The sequence below is a fragment of the Tachyglossus aculeatus genome, chromosome 7 (assembly GCF_015852505.1).
Source record: "Tachyglossus aculeatus isolate mTacAcu1 chromosome 7, mTacAcu1.pri, whole genome shotgun sequence".
Taxonomy (NCBI): domain Eukaryota; kingdom Metazoa; phylum Chordata; class Mammalia; order Monotremata; family Tachyglossidae; genus Tachyglossus; species Tachyglossus aculeatus.
In genome coordinates, this window is record NC_052072.1 from 22,822,442 (window position 1) to 22,841,936 (window position 19,495).

Genomic DNA, 19,495 nt, shown 5'->3' on the forward strand with positions numbered 1-19,495 from the left:
ATTGATTGAGGGATAATAGGAGATGAGAGGTTAGTCGGGGAAGGCCTCTTGGAGGAGAAGTGATTTTAGGAGGGCTTTGAAGATGAGGAGAGTGGTGGACTCTGGGGTATGAAGAGGGAGGGCGTTTCAGGCCTGAGGGAGGACAATTCCTTTCCCTGATCCAGCTGAGAGGGGCAGGACTGGGCCCAGTTGTGTGTGTGTTTGTGTGTGGTGGGAGGGGAGGGCTTTGGTGGAGGCCTTCGCTGGTTAGACAACCAGGGGAGCCCCAGCCTGGATGTGGATGCTTTAAAAATAAGGTCGATTGGGGTCAAGAGGGGGAGAGAGAGACAGAGAGAGAGAGACAGAGAGCGAAGAAAGGGATTGACTAATTGATGGATTGACTCAGGAAGGCCTTTACAAGTAAGATGAGTCTCTGCTAGAGTGCAAGAACTACCCTTCTCAGTCCACCACCCCTGCCCCTGGACGCCCAGGGGAGAGACGTGGGATCTGCCCAAACACACACACACACACACACACACACACACACCATGGGGAAGGGGGTGGCCTGGAGGCACAAAAGGGTTAAAAGGGTGGTTTAAAGGGGAAAGCAGGGAGGGGGAGAAAAAGGAAGGGAACAAAAGCCCCTAAGCGCTCCAGGAGGAAGGGTCATTAACTATATAAGGCCAGGAGTCCAGCCCCCAGGGCGCACACTGACTACTTCGAAGGGTCCGGTTGCATCTCGCTAAAGGAGCCGAGAGTCAGGCAGGGGCGTGGGCAGTGGAGGAGAAAGGTAGCCCAGCCCCAGCTCGGCCCCTGCCCAGCCCAGCCCGCCCCCCGGCCCCAAGCCCAGCCCCAGGTCGGCCGCCCAGGCGGAGGGGGTGGGGGCGGTGCCGGCCTGCAGAGAGTTTGACACTTTCCAGCTGCGCTCCGGCTCCAGCCCCAAGGATGCTGCCCAGGGCCGAGCGCAGCGGGCCTGGGCTCTGCTGGCTGGTCCTCGGGATCCTCGGCGCCCTCCGTGAGTATATGCCCAGCAGGGCCGGGGGTCCTGGCATGGAGAAACCTTCTTGAGGGTGGTGGAGGGGCATCCGGTAGGCCCCGAGCCAGGGAGAAAGGAGCACTGAGTTGAGGGGTGAAAGGGAGATTTTTTTGCCCATTTTTCCAGCCGGCTGTGTTCTCCTTTCCTTTCCTCTTGCCTGAGCACCCGCCTCTCATGGAGGGAGGCTGCCCCCCGGGGCTGGCCGCAGGGACAGGGACAGGTGCCCTTCTCCACACTGGCCCTTCGGGATGGGCCACCGAGGCTCTCTTGCGCTAGGCCCACTGGCCGGACCAGTCCAGCGTGAGAGCCCCGACTGAAGCAAGGCGAGCTGGGCAGTGCAGGGGCGCTCAGAGAGCTAGGGGGAAACAGGGGCAGGTGGGCATCTGGTGGCTGCTATTTCAGCCAGGGTTAGAGGTGGCAGGCCCCTCTCCCTGCCCAGCCTCCGGGGAGGTGACAGTGTGAACCAGGGTCGGTCTACCAGCCCCAAGGGCAGAGATGAGGGGAGGAAAGCAGAGTGACATGGCTGGAAATGTTTGGCATTAAGGAGAGGAGCTGCCAATACGCACTGAAGCAGGGAGCCAGGGCCTTCTATCCCAAAGGATGGGAATGAGCTTCAGGAGCCCCTCACATCCCCCCGCTTTCCCTGTTCTTCCTTCCCTGCATCAGCAACCACGGGTTGGTCCAGCCCCCTAACCCAATTTCTGGGTGGTCTTTATTTTTTATGGGATTTGTTAAGCACTTACCATGTGTTAAACACTGTTCTAAGCCCTGGGGACACATTAGGTCGGACACAGTCCCTGTCCCGCAGTCCAAGTAGGAGGCAGATCAGGTAGCTCCGTTTCTCTGAGGTACAGAGAAGTGAAGTGACTGTTCCAAGGTCACCCAGCAAGCGATTGGCAGAGCTGGGATTAGAACCCAGGTGCTTCTGACTTCCAGGCTTGTGCTCTCTCCACTGGGACACACTGCTTCTCAAGTGGACCTTCATTTCTGCTGACTCCCCTCAGGCCCCAGCAAGGGACCCAGCTTCGCCCTGTCAGGTTCTAGAGGAGGCAGTTGTGACACTCCTCCCCATCCCCGACCCACTAAGGGGTGGGGGGAATCTTCAGCTTCCTGACCTCTGAGAGACCTGGAGGGATAAAGAGAATGACAGGCCCTGGTCTTAACCTCTCTGGACATTTCCCCTCTCTGGGGTCAGAAGGGAGATAATGTGGCTTCATGGAAAGACCATGGGCCTGGGAGTCAGGGGATCTGGATTCTAATCCCAGCTCTGTCACCGGCTTGCTGAGTGATCTTGGGCGAGTCACAGAACTTCTCTGGGCCTGTTTCCTCATCTGTAAAATGGGAGTTAAGTACCCCTTTCCCCTCCCACTTAGACTGTGAGCCCCATCCAGAGCAGGGATTGTATTCTACCTGTTAACTTCTATCTAACCTAGTGCTTAGAATATTACTTGGCACAAAGTAAGTGCTTAACAATTACCAAAATGATTAGATTGTTTGAAAATGTGGAATGAAACCGTCCCCTGCCTTGGTTGAAGTTCACAGTCACCTAAGCACAATAATTGTGGCTTAGTCAATTAATAGATGTATTATATGTGTTTATACAGATTTATTACTCTATTTTACTTGTACATATTTACTATTCTATTTATTTTATTTTGTTAATATGTTTTGTTTTGTTGTCTGTCTCCCCCTTCTAGACTGTGAGCCCGTTGTTGGGTAGGGACCGTCTCTATATGTTACCAACTTGTACTTCCCAAGTAGTACAGTGCTCTGCACACAGTAAGTGCTCAATAAATACGATTGAATGAATGAATTGAGTGCTTTGTGTGCAGAGCACTGTTCTAAGCTCTTGGTAATGCTTAGTGTGTTAAGTGCTTGGGAGAGCCCAGGATTCACTTTCCCAGGAAAGCTTAGTGTGCTGAGTGTGCGTGCTGAACACTGAACTTAGCACTCGGGTAGATCCAGCACCTAGAGGAGGAGCTGGCTATCCTCTGAGCCTCCGGTTAGATGTTCCAGACTCCTTGGGCTCTACTCAGTGACTGACAACGAGCCAGAGCCGAGATAGGGTCCCCACTCCCTGGCTCTGACTCCCGAGACTGCACGTGCCCCCTGACCTTTTACTGGCAAGCCAGTTCCAGCAAGCTACTCCTTCCCCAGAGGCAACCTTGCCTTTTGGCTGCAGAGAAATCATGGAGCAGACACGTGGGACCCCAGAACTCTGCACAGTTCAGAGGGATAGACCCTGAGCTGGGAGTCAGTCAGTTGGTCAGTCATATTTATTGAACGCTTACTCTGTGCAGAGCACAGTACTAAGCACTTGGTAGAGTATAATACAGCAGTCAGGTCCCAGCTTTGAGAAGCAGTGTGGCGGTGAATAGAGCACGAGTCTGGGAGTCAGAGGCCTTGGGCTCTAATCCCTGGTCCGTCAGTTTCCCTTCTGTATAAACTTGGGCAAGTGACTTCACTTCTCTGTGCCTCAGTCACCTCATCTGTAAAATGGGGATTAGGACTGGGAGTCCCACGTGGGACGTGGACTGTGCACAACCTTGCATCTACCCCAGCACTTAGTGCAGTGTCTGCCACATAAGCGTTTAACAAATTCCATTTAAAAAAAAATAAAGCAAGTAAATGTCACCTTCTGGGAAATGGGCACAAGAGCAGTTCCCTCTCAGGGAGACCATGAGGGCCAGTGAAATGTAATCAATCATTTGTATTTATTGAGCACTTAATGTGTGCAGAGCACTGTATTAAGCACTTGGGAGAGTACAATATAACAGTTAGTTGTTAGACATATTCTCTGCCCCCAGTGAGCATACAGTCTAGAGGGGTTTACAGTCTAATGTCTAGGAATGCAACTTTGAGGTCTTTGAGTAAAAGAAAGGCACCTTAGAAATCCAAGCAGTTTTTATTGTAGTAATTATGGTACTTGTTAAGTGCTTACTCTGTGCCAAGTACTGTACTAAGTGCTGGTGTAGAGATACAAGATAATCTGATTGGACACAATCCCTGTCCCATATGTGGCTCACAGCCTAGGTAGGAGGGAGGAAGATTCAATCTCCACTTTACAGATGAGCAAACTGAAACACAGAGAAGCTAAATGACATGCCCAAGGTCACACAATAGGCAAGTGGTGGAGCTAGGATTAGAACCTAGGTCTGTGTCTTGAAACTTTGCATAACCACAATTCTGCCTCAATGAAGTGGCTTAAAGGGTCTTTTCTTTCCTCCTTTCTCCTCTCTAAGTGGGATTTCTAGATGACAAGAGTAGCCCAAAGGCCATGCTAATAATAATAATAATTGTGGTATTTGTTAAACACTTACTATGTGCCAGTCACTGTACTAAGCGCAGGGCTAGATACAAAATAATTGGCTTTGACATAGTCCCTGTCCCACACAGGGCACACATTCTCAATTCCCATTTTGCAGATGAGGGAATTGAGGCCCAGTGAAGTGAGTTGTCCAAGGTCACACATCAGACAGGTCCTTTTGACTCTCAGGCCCCTGCTCTATCCACTAGGCCATGTAGACTCGGAGGGTGAGTGGGTTACAAGGAGTTAGAGCACCCGGGGAAGATTGGACCTTGTTATCCACTGGTTTGAGCCCTGCAGATTGAGTCCAGGCTGAGGTTGTTTTCAGGCTTAACGGACCCCTGAAAGCACCCCCCCCCTCCCCCAACCCACCACCATCCCAATTCTTTCCCACATTCTTTCCTCCCCTTCCTCTGCATCCTTCAAGCCTGCCTGTCGACCCCACACCCATATCCTGTCTGGGAGAGTGTGGAGAAGGAAACAAAAAAACAAGAAAGTGGGAAAAGAATTTTATCAGCTTCTTCCAGAGGGGAGAGGGCCTCACCCTTTGAATCCCTGCCACACACAGCTGGCTGATCGAGGAGCAGCAGCAGGGACAGCTGAATAACACGGTCATCCCCATCTCCCTTCCCCCACCCCAAGGTACAGCTCAGGGCAGGGGGGTAAACCACCACCAAGGGGGCATGCCCCCATCTCCCCCCCGTCTCCAGCCCCCTCTACCTTCCCCTTCTGTCCCCCATCTTCCCTCATGGAAGCCCAGTGCTCAGAGAGCAGACAGAAGCTGAGAGCATTCAATTTCCATTTTGCTCCCTGGCAGCTTTCCATCAAGGCTGCTGTCTTCTTTCCATCCCAGTTCCCAAGCGTGTGGGCCAGGACTTATTTTCATGGCTATTCCAGGAAAGCATATCCTGTTCTCTCACATTCATTCATTCATTCAATCGTATTCATTGAGTGCTTACTGTGTGCAGAGCACAGTACTAAGTGCTTGGGAAGTACGAGTTGGTGACATATAGAGACGGTCCCTACCCAACAACGAGCTCACAGTCCAGATCCATGTGCTTAGTACAGTGGTCTGCACACAGTACACACTTAATAAATACCGCTGATCTGGTTGTTTGGAACCCATGAGTGGAACAGTGTCTAGGGCTGGGAGAAGGGAAGCAGTTAGCAATGTTGGGGAGGGCCAGCCACTTCAAGAGAGTGTGGCCTGTATATATGTTTGTACGTATTTATTACTCTATTTATTTTACTTGTACATATTTATTCTATTTATTTTGTTAATATGTTTTGTTTTGTTCTCTGTCTCCCCCTTCTAAACTGTGAGCCCACTGTTGGGTAGGGACCGTCTCTATATGTTGCCAACTTGTACTTCCCAAGCGCTTAGTACAGTGCTCTGCACACAGTAAGCGCTCAATAAATACGATTGAATGAATGAATGAATGAATGACCATTGGGTCCCATGGGAAAGGCCATCTTGGTGGGCTCAGAATGCTCACTAAAAGCAGCCTAGAAGCAGTGTGGCCTAGTGGATAGAGCACGGGCCTGGGAGTCAGAAGGTCATGAGTTCTAATCACAGGACTCCCACTTGTCTGCTTTGTGACCTTGGGCAAGTCATTTCACTTCTCTGTGCCTCAGTTCCCACAGTTGTAAAACAGGGAATGAGGCTGTGAGCCCCACATGGGACAGGGACTGTATCCAACTCAATTTGCTTGTATGCAAATTGCATACAAATGCAATTGCAGTGCTTACTATGTTCCAGGCACCGTACTAAAATAGTTAACAATTACCATTATTATTAATAAAGCCTTCTCTGGCATGCTCAGATGGATGGGGCCGGATGCACCTATGAACAGTCTTCACCTCCTGGGCCTCACCTCAATCACATCAACCTCTCCCTCTACAGACAAATGGCTATTGTCAGTCAGTCAATTTATTGAGATCTTACCATGTGCAGAGCACTGTACTAAGCGCTTTGAAGAGTACAATACAACAATAAACAGGCACATTCCCCACCCATGAGGAACTTAACAGTTTAGAGAATGAGCTTACTGTGATTTTCTTGCGTAGGCCCCTATTCCAAACCCTGCCCCACCTGGGAGTTGACATCAACTCCCAAATCATCAGACCCCTTCACCTGGCAGGATCCTCCAAAGGGATTCATTTTCTTCAGGCTGGGGAGGTGTGTGTGTTTTGGTTGGGGGTGTCCAGCCCAGCTGAGGAGATTCTGAAAGAGCTTCCAGAATCGCATTCTCCACACAGGATTTCCACCCCCAGACCAACTCTCTGGGGTTGGTTTCTGTTTGCCCATTGTCCAGATGGGGACTCTGAGGCAAAAGTAAGATGAGGAAACTGGAGGGAGAGAAACTTGCAATGTTCTGCGTTGCTTCCTCTTGAGTCCTTTGACTGTTTGCTTCTTAGAGGTAGCACTTAGTACAGTCTTGGCATATAGTAAAATGGTACTTATTAAGCACTTACTAAAATAAGTACTTAGCAAGTACTGTTATTATTATTATTATTATTATTGGCAGAAGCCAGATCTTGGTATATTCCAAACAAGGCATCGAATAGTTGGAACCCCTTAGATATCTGAATCAAAAAGCCAACAGACTCATCAAAGAACAAGCATGATTGTGGTATTGATTGTAGCAATGATTGTGGTAGTTAAGCACTTACTATGTGCCACGGAGTGTACTAAACTCTGGGGTAGATACAAGATAATCAGGTTCCATGTGGGTCTCACAGTGTAAGTAGGATTAACTGGTATTGTAGATGAGGGATTTTGTCGATGAGGGATCTAAGACAAAGATAAGTTATGTGACTTGCTAAAGGTCATATATCAGACAAGGGGCAGAGCCAGGATTAGAACCCACAATAATGATTGTTCTTTTTATTAAGCTCTTATTATGTGCCAAGCATTGCACTAAGTGCTGGGGTAAATGAAAGATAGTCAGGTTGGACACAGACCATGACCCACAGAGGGCTCAGAGTCTACGGGAGAGGGAGGAAAGGTACTTGTTCCCCATTTTACAGATGAGGAAACTGAAGCACAGAGAATTCGTTAGAATCCCAGAGCAGGCAGGTGGTGGAGTCAGAATTAAAACCAAGATGTACTGACTCCTAGCCCATGCTTTTTGTATTTGTTCATCTTACGTTATTTTTAATGATTTTATTGTTTCCTCTTTTTTTATATCTGTCCCCCAGACCCCTCTCCTCACTTTTTTTTTAGATTGTGACCCTCTTGAGAGCCAGTGGCCCTAATTCTCAGTCATGTATTTTTTTCCCAGCGCTTAATACAGTGCTTGGTACAAAGAAAGTGCTTAAAAAATACTATCTCTGCTTCTCTTGCCCTGCTACCTCGGACATTTTGTCCCTTTGCTTCCAGTGCAGATGATTGGGAAGAGGGAGACAGGATTCTGAGAGGAGCTCCTTGTGGGCAGGGAATAGGTCTGCCACCTCTGCTGTATTGTAATCTCCCAATCGTTTAGTACAGTGCTCTGAACACAATAAGTGCTCAATAAATACGATTCACCGATTAATTGAATCTGGGTCTCTCCAAACCTCTCAGCCCGCTCCCTGACCTGAAGTGGAGCTGAGGCCTGCTTGAGGAAGGCAGCCCGGGCCTGCCTCCCACCAATCCCCCAAGTCTTTAACTGATGAGGTGGGAGGAGGCCTGGAAGACTGGAGGCCTTGCAGATTCCACTGCCTGCACTGTGGCCACATGTTCGTGGACACATCTGGAAAAGTTCAAAGGTGTTTGTCTGGGTGAAGGAAACCCCTTGGGGTGGGGAGGCTCGTAGCATGACGTCAGCCATGAAAAGACTGCTTCCTGAGGAGGGGAGGGCTTGGCAGGCCTCCGGTGGGGGGCTGGGAAACCGGCAGCCTCCAGGCTGCTCTGATTATTCCAGCCTGGATGAAGTCATGTTTCTGAGCTGGGCTGGGCTGGGGAGAGGGTCTTATCTGGGGCAGGAGGAATTGTACTCTATTAACCCTTCACCCCCAGCCTCCTAAGTAAATCACAGTCCACCCCGTTGCTGAAACAAACTCTACTCATCTCGTGAGCCAGCAGGATTGATGGAGGCCCAGAAGGAGAGAGACAGAGGAAAGAGAAAACATAGACTACTGCCATCACTCTCCCACCCTCAAAGCCTTATTGAAGGCTTATCTCCTCCAAGAGGCCTTCTCTAAGTCCTCATTTCCTCTTCTCCCACTCCCTTCTACTTCACCCTTGTCCTTGGATTTGCAGCGTGGTTCAGTGGAAAGAGCACAGGCTTTGGAGTCAGAGGTCATGGTTTCAAATCCCGGCTCCACCAATTGTCAGCTGTGTGACTTTTGGCGAGTCACTTCACTTCTCTGTTCCTCAGTTAACTCATCTGTAAAACGGGAATTAAGACTGTGAGCCCCACATGGGACAAACTGATCAATCATATTTATTGAGCGCTTACTGTGTGCAGACCACTGTACTAAGCGCTTGGGAAGTACAAGTTGGCAACATGTAGAGACAGTCCCTACCCAACAGTGGGCTCACAGTCTGATCACCTTGTAACTTCCCCAGCAGAGTGCTTTGCACATAGTAAGTGCTTAATAAATGCCATTATTATTATTATTATTTATTCACCCCACCCTCAGCCCCACAGCACTTAAGTACAGAACTTTAATTTATTTATTTACGTTAATGTCTGTCTCCCCCTCTTGACTGTAATTTCGCTGTGGGCACGAAACTTGTCTACCAACTCTGTTGTAGTGTTCCCTCCCCTACAATAAGCATACAGCTAGAAAGAGGGATAGACGTTACTATAAATGAGTGATTTGTAATAGCTCGTTATGGGCAGGGAACTCATCTAGCAACTCCATTATAGTGTACTCTCCCAAGTGCTTAGTATAGTGCTCTGCATACAGTAAGCGCTCAATAAATATGATTGATTGATAAAGATATATACATAAGTGCTAAGAGGAAACGGGCAGAAACGAATTTACAGAGATCTATGTGAGTGCTGAGTAGTTGCTGGAGCGATTAAAGTGTTCGGAACCGGGCTGGATTAATCAAGGAAGGCTTCATGGAGGAGGTGAGCTTTTGAAGGAGGTGTGGAGAAATAAGGAAGCTGATCAATCCACCTTCCCAATCAATGGTCTTGCTGGGCTATTGAAAGGTTGTGCGATTCACAGAGTTGATTGCCAAGGGCATGGCAGAGTTGGAGCTGTGGAAATGGGAGGCAGAATATTGCCCTCTGTGTAATGGGTCCAAATCCATCCCTGTCTGAGATTATTATATTCTATTGCATTATCCCATTGTCTCAAGGCCTACAGTGGCTCTTTTCCTGTAAGTTCAGCCTCCTGGGAGGTGTAGATTGGAAACTACCTTTGAGCAGGGATCCTATCTACTAATTCTGCTGTACATTCCTAAGTGTTCGATACAGTGTTCCGAATACAGTAAGCACTCAGTAATTCTAGTGAGGAAAGACTCTTTCAGACTAGTAAGGGACCAGCCAGTGCATTCTGCAGGTAAGATGCAGAAATGCTTTGTTGCTCTGTTCTTGTTTAAAAAAATCAATGCTCCTCTGAAAGGGCCGAGCTTACTATCAGGGAGCAAATCTGATCTCAGGGAGAATTGAGCTCGCTATCACTAGTATTCCTAGTATGCATGATGGGGCAACAGTGATATAGAGGGGTGGGGCTGGAGGATAGGGGAGGAGGGGCAGAGGGCAGGGCTGTTAGCCAGGTCTCAAGCTGTGCTGCTACCTCCCCTCCCTCTGGACAGAAGCGAAGATGATCCAGTGCTATTTATTGAGCCCTTACTTTGTACAGAGCACTGTACTAAGCTCTTGGGAGACTGCAGTATAACAGAACTGGTAGACATATTCCCTGTCCAAAAGGAGCTTACAGTCTGGGGAGCAGCTGGAAGGTAGGATTCCTGGGTTCTCCATTAAGAAACCCCTTGATTCTCCATGAGCTCTCAGAGTTGGAGAGACCTTGATACCTACCGCCCTGGCTTCTTGGGCAGCAAACCTAAGGGAGATGAGTCTGATACGAGCCCTGGGGCTGACTCCCATGCCTGTGCTCTATCCATTAGGCCACAGTGCCTTCAGATGTAAACTCCAGAGTTCTGGTATTGATTAGCGCTTACTGTGGGCCAAGCACTGTACTCAGTCAGGTAATCGATTCAGATTCAGCCTCTGTTCCCCAAGGGGCTCACAATCTAAGTGAAGGAAGATGATGCTCACCTTGGGTTTCTTGGGCAGTAGGCCTTGCAGTGTTCTGCATATGCACTCTCTCCTTCCTCCCTCATCGGACTTATGGGAGCAGAGGTGGAGGGAAGTGGAGTGGGGAGGTTTTGGGGAAGAGGGATAAAATTGGGGTATTCCATCCCTGCATGGGAGCTTGGGTTGAGGCCTCTTTCCTCATTCACATGGGGTTGAGAGATGCAGGAAGGTTAAGTGGTTTGCCCGAGGTCACCCAGCACACCAGGGTGAGTGTCAGGACCGGAACCCAGGCCCCCATTTTGTGCACAGGGAGAATTTCTGAGGACTGAAAGGCTGAGAAGGGGTGGGCAGTGAGAAGGAATTGTGGGAGGCAATCTGGAGGAAAAGAGGAAGGGCAGCAGCAAGAAGAGGGGCTGGAAAAGTGTTCCTGGGCACAGTGTGGAGCTTAGTGCCAGTAGCAGGCAAGGGGCCAGTGGGAAAGGAAACCTGGGCGTTGAAAGGGAGACTGGGAAATTTAGATCAGTGTCAGCCTGAGGTAGCATCTTGGGGCTCTGGAGGTAGGAGGGAGCTGATCGGAAGAGGAGGTTGAGGAGGAGGGAATGCTGTGGACATTTTGACCCTTTGGACCTCCATGGCCTTCCACCTAGGGGTCATCTTTCTGGGATACCTCGTTCTCCCCTGTCCCACCGTCGACCCCCGGCCCACATCCTCCCCCTGGCCTGGAATGCCCTCCCTCCACACATCCGCCAAGCTAGTTCTCTTCCTCCCTTCAAAGCCCTACTGAGAGCTCACCTCCTCCAAGAGGCCTTTCCAGACTGAGCCCCCTTTTTCCTCTCCTCCTCCCCACCCCACCGCCCTACCTCCTTCCCCTCCCCATAGCACCTGTATATATGTATGTACAGATTTATTACCCTATTTATTTTACTTGTACATATTAACTATTCTATTTATTTTGTTAATGATGTGCATTTAGGTTTAATTCTATTTATTCTGATGACTTGACACCTGTCCATGTGTTTTGTTTTGTTGTCTGTCTCCCCCTTCTAGACTGTGAGCCCATTGTTGGGTAGGGACCGTTTCTGTATGTCGCCAACTTGTACTTCCCAAGTGCTTAGTACAGTGCTCTGCACACAGTAAGTGCTCAATAAATACAATTGAATGAATGAATGAATGAAAGCTTGGCTATGAGGGCCACTGACCTCTTTTTCCCCACTTCCCCGGTAGCACCTGCAAGTGTGGCCAATCAAGCCATAAGTGCCAAGACAACGACCACAACCATTAACCTACCAAATATAACTACGAAAACAGAAACAGCAGGGTGGACGTCCATTGCTTCTACCTCCGTGACAACAGAGATGGCGAAGTCACTTACTTCAGGAAGCGTCATCACCATAACCCAGGAGGGAGGCACCAGCCTCCCAGCCACCCCCAGCACCGGCCCCTCAGCCACCCCCACCTCAGGTAAAGTGTCCATACTGAGAGGAACACCACCAGTCGCTTTCCCAGAAGCCTCACTTTACCCACCATGACAGACATCCCAATTGCTTTAGTCTGAATCAACGTTCTCTGGATGTGTTTCGTACCAGTTGGAGCAGCTCACTTTTGGGAGTCTCAAAGTGAGCTTCTGCCCACCCCGAAGCTGTTCTCTGAGCCCAGTGATGTGGGAAGAGAACCAGAGAATGAATGCTAATTTAAAGACAATTTGGGAATAGCGTCAATAGGCTCGATGCAATAGTTTTGTTTTAAATTAGGAAAATCCTTGCATATGGGCCCCCACGTCCCCAAAGTGTAATAGGCTCCCACCCACAGGATAATCAATTCGTTCCTGGAGTGGCCAATTCTAGAGAACCCTCAGAGCCAGTGCTGAGTGTGGGAGCCGGTCAACTGGCTGTATTGGCCCTCATTGGATGCGGAGCCCCATGCTGGGCATTGTGGGGTAACAGAGGATGGACAAAACACAGACCTGCCCTCAATGATCTTGGCAGTTTCATGGAAGAGGCCGGACCACACAGATCACACATGAGACAAAAGCATGCAAAAAAAAATGGCATAGACGAGTGCGGACGACAGATAAGCAGTCTTAGTTCTGGGAGTAGGGTTCCAGCCTAGAAAGGACCATGTGCTCAATCCCCTCTGGTGGGGTAGAAGTTAGGGCTGGCCACTGTGCTGGCTGAATTTTACCCTGGTTGAGCCCCTTGACCAGTAAGGCCACTGAGCAAAGCGATTGAGTTACTGTAATCTGTATATGTGCTTGTCTTCCCACTTACATCAGGAAAGGGAGATATAGTCAGTGCCACCAGCCAGACTCCGTCCCCCAGCACCTCTCCAGAACCGAGAAATTCTTCTATCTTAACTTACTCCAGTGGGTCACCCGATGGAGTCACCACTTTGTCACCGAACAGCACTTTGATATCAGGAGGGACAACAACACACAAAGCGACGACTGGGGTGACACTGGAGCCCGTGTCCAATGGCACCGAGCCGCAGCCGCCACCGGGAGCTCTGACCTCAAGCACCTTCTCTCCTACAACCAGCGTGAGATCATCTGGCCCTGGCCCAGTGGTGAATAAGGAAAGCCTTGGAGGGTGGGAGGCGGGAAAGGGTGGGAAAAATGGAGAGGAGGGATTTCTGTCCTGGAGAAAACCTGAGCAGAGGTGATGCAGAGAAAGGGCCTCCAGGCTCAAGACAGCCCTCCAACCCCCTAACCCCAGCACTTAGAACAACACTTAACAGATATAAAAATAATAATAAAAACTCTTATGAATAATAATGCTTCCTGGAGGAGATGTGATTTAGAAGAGTGATGGTATCTCTGGGCACAGATCTCCATGTTCTCTGAGCTTATGTACTAGGGAGAGCAGACAACTGTGTCCTGGATCAAATTAGGGGGCACTGCCAACATGGCAATGCCCAGAGGCCATTGTCATGATTTCATGGGTCACGTGATGCAATTCACTATGGTTCCCAAACTGAACCCCTTGGAGTCTGAGGTTATGAAAGCCAGCAAGGTGTGTGTCCCTGCTGTATTCTTTGTGCCTCAGTTACCTCATCTGTAAAATGGGGATTAAGACTGTAAGCCCCATATGGGACAGGGACTATGTCCAACCTGACTAGCTTGTATCTACTCCAGTGCTTAGAACAGTGCCTGACACATAGTAAGCACTTAACAAATACTATTATTATTATTATTTTTATACTACCTTTTGCCCAAAGCAGGAAAGCTCTTCTCTTGATTGTAAGCTTGCATCTAGACTGTAAACTTGTTGCGGGCAGGGAATGGATCTGTTGTTTTGTGATATTGTCCTCTCCCAAGTGCTTAGTACAGTGCTCTGCACATAGTAAGCAGTCAATAAATACGATTGAATGAATGAACTGAGGCCCAGACAAGTTGAGACTTGCCTAAAATCAGACAACCCATCATCAGGGGGTAGAGCTACCTAGGGCTACTGACTCCCGGTTCTGGACTCTCTCTTTTATGGACTTGTTAAGCGCTTACTATGTGTCAAACACTGTTCTAAGCACTGAGGTAGACACAAGATCATCAGGTTGAACACAGTCCCTGTCCCACATAGTGCTCACAGTCTAAATTAGAAGGAGGAGGATTTAGTCCCCACTTCACAGATGAGGAAACTAAGGTACAGATAATTTAAGTGATTTGCCCAAGGTCACACAGCAGGCAAGTGGCAGAGTTGGGACTAGAACCCAGGATCCCTGATTTCCAGGCCCGTGCTTCTTTAAACATTCCCAAAAGGGCACATCTGCAGAGGGCCGATTTCTCTCCTCACCCCCCACCTCCCCAAGATTGGGACAATGAGAACAAATTTCGCTGCCTGGGAGGGAGGGGGAAACGGGCTCAGCTTGTGTCCTTCCCGTCTGGGGATCCGCCACTGCCAGCAGCTTTCAGCGGGACATAAAACTCCCAGAAGCTTGCCCTCCTGGGACTGGCTGGGGAAGACTTTCTCTTCAACTCGAGCCAAAGTTTGATCTAAAAAGTCTCTAAGTCCCTTGGAGACAGGATGTAGCAGAATAGCTCTCCTCCCCACCCACCCCTTCCCCTCATCCCCTTGCTCTGCCTTCCCTCCCCTTACAAAGGGTCTTCTGCTGGGCCACCAGAAAGGATGGGGGAAGGATCCTGTTGGGACGAGGTGTCATCAAGCGTGGCTAGAGGCAACAACTTTCTTTCCATCCATGATGGAGGAATATCATTGGTGTTAGAAATGAGGTTTTAGCTTAACCTTGTCGATAGTCATTCCGCTGCAGGTCAGGAACATTCAATTTTCCATGACCAAGGGTACACAGATGTCCTGGATAACTGAAAATTACAGATCATCCCAAATCCTCACTTTAGCCAGTAGTTGCAACCATAGTTGCTGAGCTAGAGTCTCCCCTTTTCTGCCTTTGTACATACATTAAGGATGGGGGAAAGTGAGGGATATAGACAGAAGTTAATGGAGGCAAAGGCCTTGGCTATTTCCTTAAAAAATAAATAAACTGTGGTACTTGTTAAGTGCTTACTATGTGTCAAGCACTCTACTAAGTCCCAGGGTAGGTACAGGATAATCAGGTTGGACACAATCCCTGTCCCACATGGGGTTCACACTCCAAATCAGAAGGAGAACAGAGATTAAATCCCCATTTTACAGATGAGGAAACTGCCCAGAGAAGTTAAGTGATTTGGCCAAAGTCACACAGCAGACATGTAGCAGAGCTGAGATGAGAACCCAGATTATTGGAGTGTACGCTCATTGTAGCAAGGAGTGTGTCAGCTAACTCTGTTGTACTGTCTCAAATGCTTAGTATAGTGCTCTGCACATAGTAAGTGCTCAATAAATACCATTGATTGACAGACTGATCATCAGCCCTTGGATAATTGAGAGTCAGTCTATCTTGAGTTTCCATGGCAAAGTTGCATGTTTGGGCCCCTGCTCCTGTTTGAAGGGCTCCCTAAAGTGCCCAGAGGGACTTAGAAAGGATGCAGGATGAGGGGGGACAGTGAGGGAGGGGACCCGATTGATTTTTCTTCTGGCTTCACTCCTCAGGGCCACATCAACTGCGTGAAAATCAAACAAGTGAAGGAATCTCAAGGGATTTGCCTGGAGCTGAACGAAACCTACAGTTGTGTAAGTGTGCCCTACTCACCAGGCTCCTCCTCACCACCACTGATGCCAACTGGGCAAAGGGGGCTTGGGGAAGAAGCATACCTTAGCCGCAATAATCACGTTTCCTGCCCTGGAAGAATTTATCCTTCCCAGTCCTCTCCCAGCCCTTCGCCCTTGGAATAATAATAATAATAATAATAATAATAATAATAATAATAATAGCATTTATTAAGCAATTACTATGTGCAAAGCACTGTTCTAAGAGCTGGGGAGGTTACAAGGTGATCAGGTTGTCCCACAGGGGGCTCACAGTCAATCCCCATTTTACAGATGAGGTAACTGAAGCACAGAGAAGTTAAGTGACTTGCCCATAGTCACACAGCTGACAAGGAATGGCGGGATGATGGTGATGATGATGATGGTATTTGTTAAGCGCTTACTATGTGCCAGGAGAACTGAACCTTGGCCTAGGGTTGGGTCAGGGGTGGAGAAAGGGAGGAGTGAGGGAGAAGGCACTGTTGGATGGATATATTCATTTCCCCCTGAGCTAGATGCATTAGGTGCCAACATTTGTGAAACAGCATGGCCTAGTGCAAAGTGCGTGGGCCTGGGATTCAGAAAGACCCGGGTTCTAATCCGAGCTCCACCACTTCTCTGTTGTGTGACCTTGGGCAACTCACTTAACTTTTCTGTGCCTCAGTTTCCTCATCTGTAAAATGGGGATTAAGACTTTGAGCCCCATGTGGGACAGGGACTGTGACCAACTTATTTAGTTTGTATCCACCCCAGCACTTGCTTGGCACAAAGTAAGCACTTAATGAATACCATTAAAAAAAACCAAAAAAATTTGGGGGGTCTTACCTCCTTGGGCTTCTTTCTGAAGGGGCCACATTCATGGTTTGCCTTGCCACAGCTTATGGGGTTAGATTTTGACACTCATCTTACAAGATCTAAGAGCTCCCAAGCAGGAATGAAAACCACTCCAATTTGGATTATTATTATTTTTAATTATTATTTTGGGGGTTTTTAAGTGCTTATTACGTGCTATGCACTGTACTAAGTGGTGGGGTAGGTACAAGTGAATCCAGTTAGACACAGTCCATGCCCCATATGGGGCTCACAGTCTTACTCCCGATTTTACATGGGAGGAAACTGAGGCACAGAGAAGCTAAGTGGCTTGCCCAGGGTCACACAACAGAGAAGTGGTGGATTAGAACCCAGGTCCTTCTGACTCCCAGGCCCATCCTCTTCCATTAGTCCAGGCCTCAATTCCCTCATCTGCAAAATGGGGATTCAATAACTGTTCTCCCGCCTATTTAGACTGTGAGCCCCATGTGGGACCTGATGATCTTGTGTCTACTCCAACACTTAGTACCATGTTTAGCAATCAATCAATCAGTCAATCAATCAATCGTATTTATTGAGTGCTTACTGTGTGCAGAGCACTGTGCTAAGCGCTTGGGAAGTACAAGTTGGCAACATATAGAGACAGTCCCTACCCAACAGTGGGCTCACAGTCTAGAAGGGGGAGACAGAGAACAAAACAAAACAAAACATATTAACAAAATAAAATAAATAGAATAAATATGTACAAGTAAAATAAATAAATAAACAGAGTAATAAATACGTGCAAACATATATACATATATACAGGTGCTGTGGGGAAGGGAAGGAGGTAAGGCGGGGGAGATGGAGAGGGGGAGGAGGGGGAGAGGAAGGAGGGGGCTCAGTCTGGGAAGGCCTCCTGGAGGAGGTGAGCTCTCAGTAGGGCCTTGAAGGGAGGAAGAGAGCTAGCTTGGCGGATGGGCAGAGAGAGGGCATTCCAGGCCAGGGGGATGACGTGGGCCGGGGGTCGACGGCGGGACAGGCGAGAACGAGGCACGGTGAGGGGATTGGCGGCAGAGGAGCGGAGGGTACGGGCTGTGCTGTAGAAGGAGAGAAGGGAGGAGAGGTAGGAGGGGTCGAGGTGATGGACAGCCTTGAAGCCGAGGGTGAGGAGTGTCTGCCTGAAACTCCTGAAATTTAGCACAGAGTAGATGCTTAACAAATACCACAGTTATTATTGTTGTTATTATTATTATTGTTATAAATATAATTTATTTAGCCGACATTGTTCTTCCAATTCCTCTGGGGAGTGCCGCCTTCTGGTGGACAGGAACCTCAAGCACAACTTTCAGACCCAGTGAGAGGCCTGCAGGTAGCAGCGTGGCTCAGTGGAAAGAGCATTGGCTTGGAGTCAGAGGTCATGGGTTCAAACCCCGGCGCTGCCAATTGTCAGCTGTGTGACTTTGGGCAAGTCACTTAACTTTTCTGTGCCTCAGTTACCTCAATTGTAAAATTTGGATTAAGACTGTGAGCCCCCTGGGGGACAATCTGACCACCTTGTAGCCTCCCCAGCACTTAGAACAGTGCTTTGCACCTAGTAAGTGCTTAATAAATGCCATTATTATTATTATTATTATTATTCTCAAGGAAGCTTTTGGGGCAGAGGTTTGGGAGTATGGGTCAGGAGACAGAGGCAAGCTAGGTATTGCCTCACTGCCCCCTGTTCAGCTGGGCATTTCTTTCCATCTTCCATCTTTGGCATCTCTCCTCATATTCACTGCCTTCCACATCCCTTCCTTAGGCCCACGGCACCTCGGTTTCTTGAACAGGTCCTGGCCAGGGCACAGATATGCCCCGAAGTCATGGGGCCATTTGATCTTCAGTCAAATTTCAATCGTCTGGGTATTTAGACTCCAGTTTGTGGATTATCTAAGACTAGTCCGTGTCTCTCTTCCTTCTCTCTCCTGTTCCTTCGGGTCCCACTCCTGTCTTTTGGCCATTTTACTACTCAACGGCACCTCCCACAGATTTCTAGCTCACTTGGGCTCTCAAGTCTGTAGACTCACTGTTCCCCCGTTAGTGTGACTTAGAGGGTTCACTGTTTTATGGAGCCTAAAAGGAGGTAAGCAGGATGCAGCAAGGAGAACAGAGGCTGCTGGGAAAACAGGAGGTATCTCACATTCGATTGAGCCCCTTTCAATCAGCCGTAGAGCCCTCAGACTGGCAAGTCCTGGAGGGTTCAGTGTTACCTAGTGGAAAGTAAGTGCTTAGTACAGTGCTCTGCACACAGTAAGTGCTCAATAAATACGATTGAATGAATGAATGAATGAAAGAGCCTGGGCCTGGGAGTCAGCGCACCTGGATCATAATTCTGGCTCTGTCACTTGCGTACTGTGTAACTTGGAAAAGTCACTTCACTTCTCTGGGCTTCATTTTCTTCATCTGTAAAGTGGTGATGATGATGACGGTATTTGTTAAGCACTTACTATGTGCCAAGCACTATTCTAAGTGCTGCGGTAGATGCAAGGTAATCAGGTTGTCCCACGTGGGGCTCACAAAAAAGTGAAGTGAAGACTCAAGAAAAGTGAAGACTCCACATCTCTTCCCCCTCCTACTTATACTGTAAGCCCTATGTGGGATACATGTATCTACCTCAGTGCATAGTGTTTAACATAAAGTAATGGCAGTTATTATTATTATCATCATCATTGTTATTATATTATCCAGGTTAGATGGCCCCTCCATCTGCCTGGATTGTGAGGTGTCCATCCTATTTCCTCAGATTATTCTTGCCATTATTATCTTATTATCAATATTATTATTATTATTGTGTTTATTAAGCACTTATTATGTGTCAAGCACTGTTCCAAGCTCTGGGGTAAATGCCAGTTAGTCAGGTTGGACCCAGTCCCTAATCCCCCTTATGGCTCACAGTCTAAGTAGGAGGGTGAACAGGTATTTCATCCCCATTTTTCTAATGAGGAAACTCAGGCCCAGAGAAGTGAATTGACTTGCCCAAGGTCACACAGCAGGCCCATGACCAGAGCTGGGA

The 19,495-nt window shown here is 48.6% G+C and overlaps 1 protein-coding gene across 2 annotated transcripts in view; it reads left to right on the forward strand.

The window, feature by feature from the left end:
* The first annotated feature begins 894 nt into the window (after positions 1-894).
* CD34 (CD34 molecule) overlaps positions 895-19,495 on the forward strand; it is a 44,116-nt gene continuing 25,515 nt past the window's right edge. Inside the window, exons 1-4 of one of the 2 annotated variants that reach the window (XM_038749809.1) lie at positions 895-994; positions 11,744-11,980; positions 12,792-13,090; positions 15,559-15,639. In XM_038749809.1, coding sequence (XP_038605737.1) covers positions 925-994; positions 11,744-11,980; positions 12,792-13,090; positions 15,559-15,639 — 687 coding nt within the window. In that variant the 5' untranslated portion in view covers positions 895-924. The remainder of the gene's footprint in view (positions 995-11,743; positions 11,981-12,791; positions 13,091-15,558; positions 15,640-19,495) is intronic. The other variant, XM_038749810.1, reaches the window with a different exon arrangement.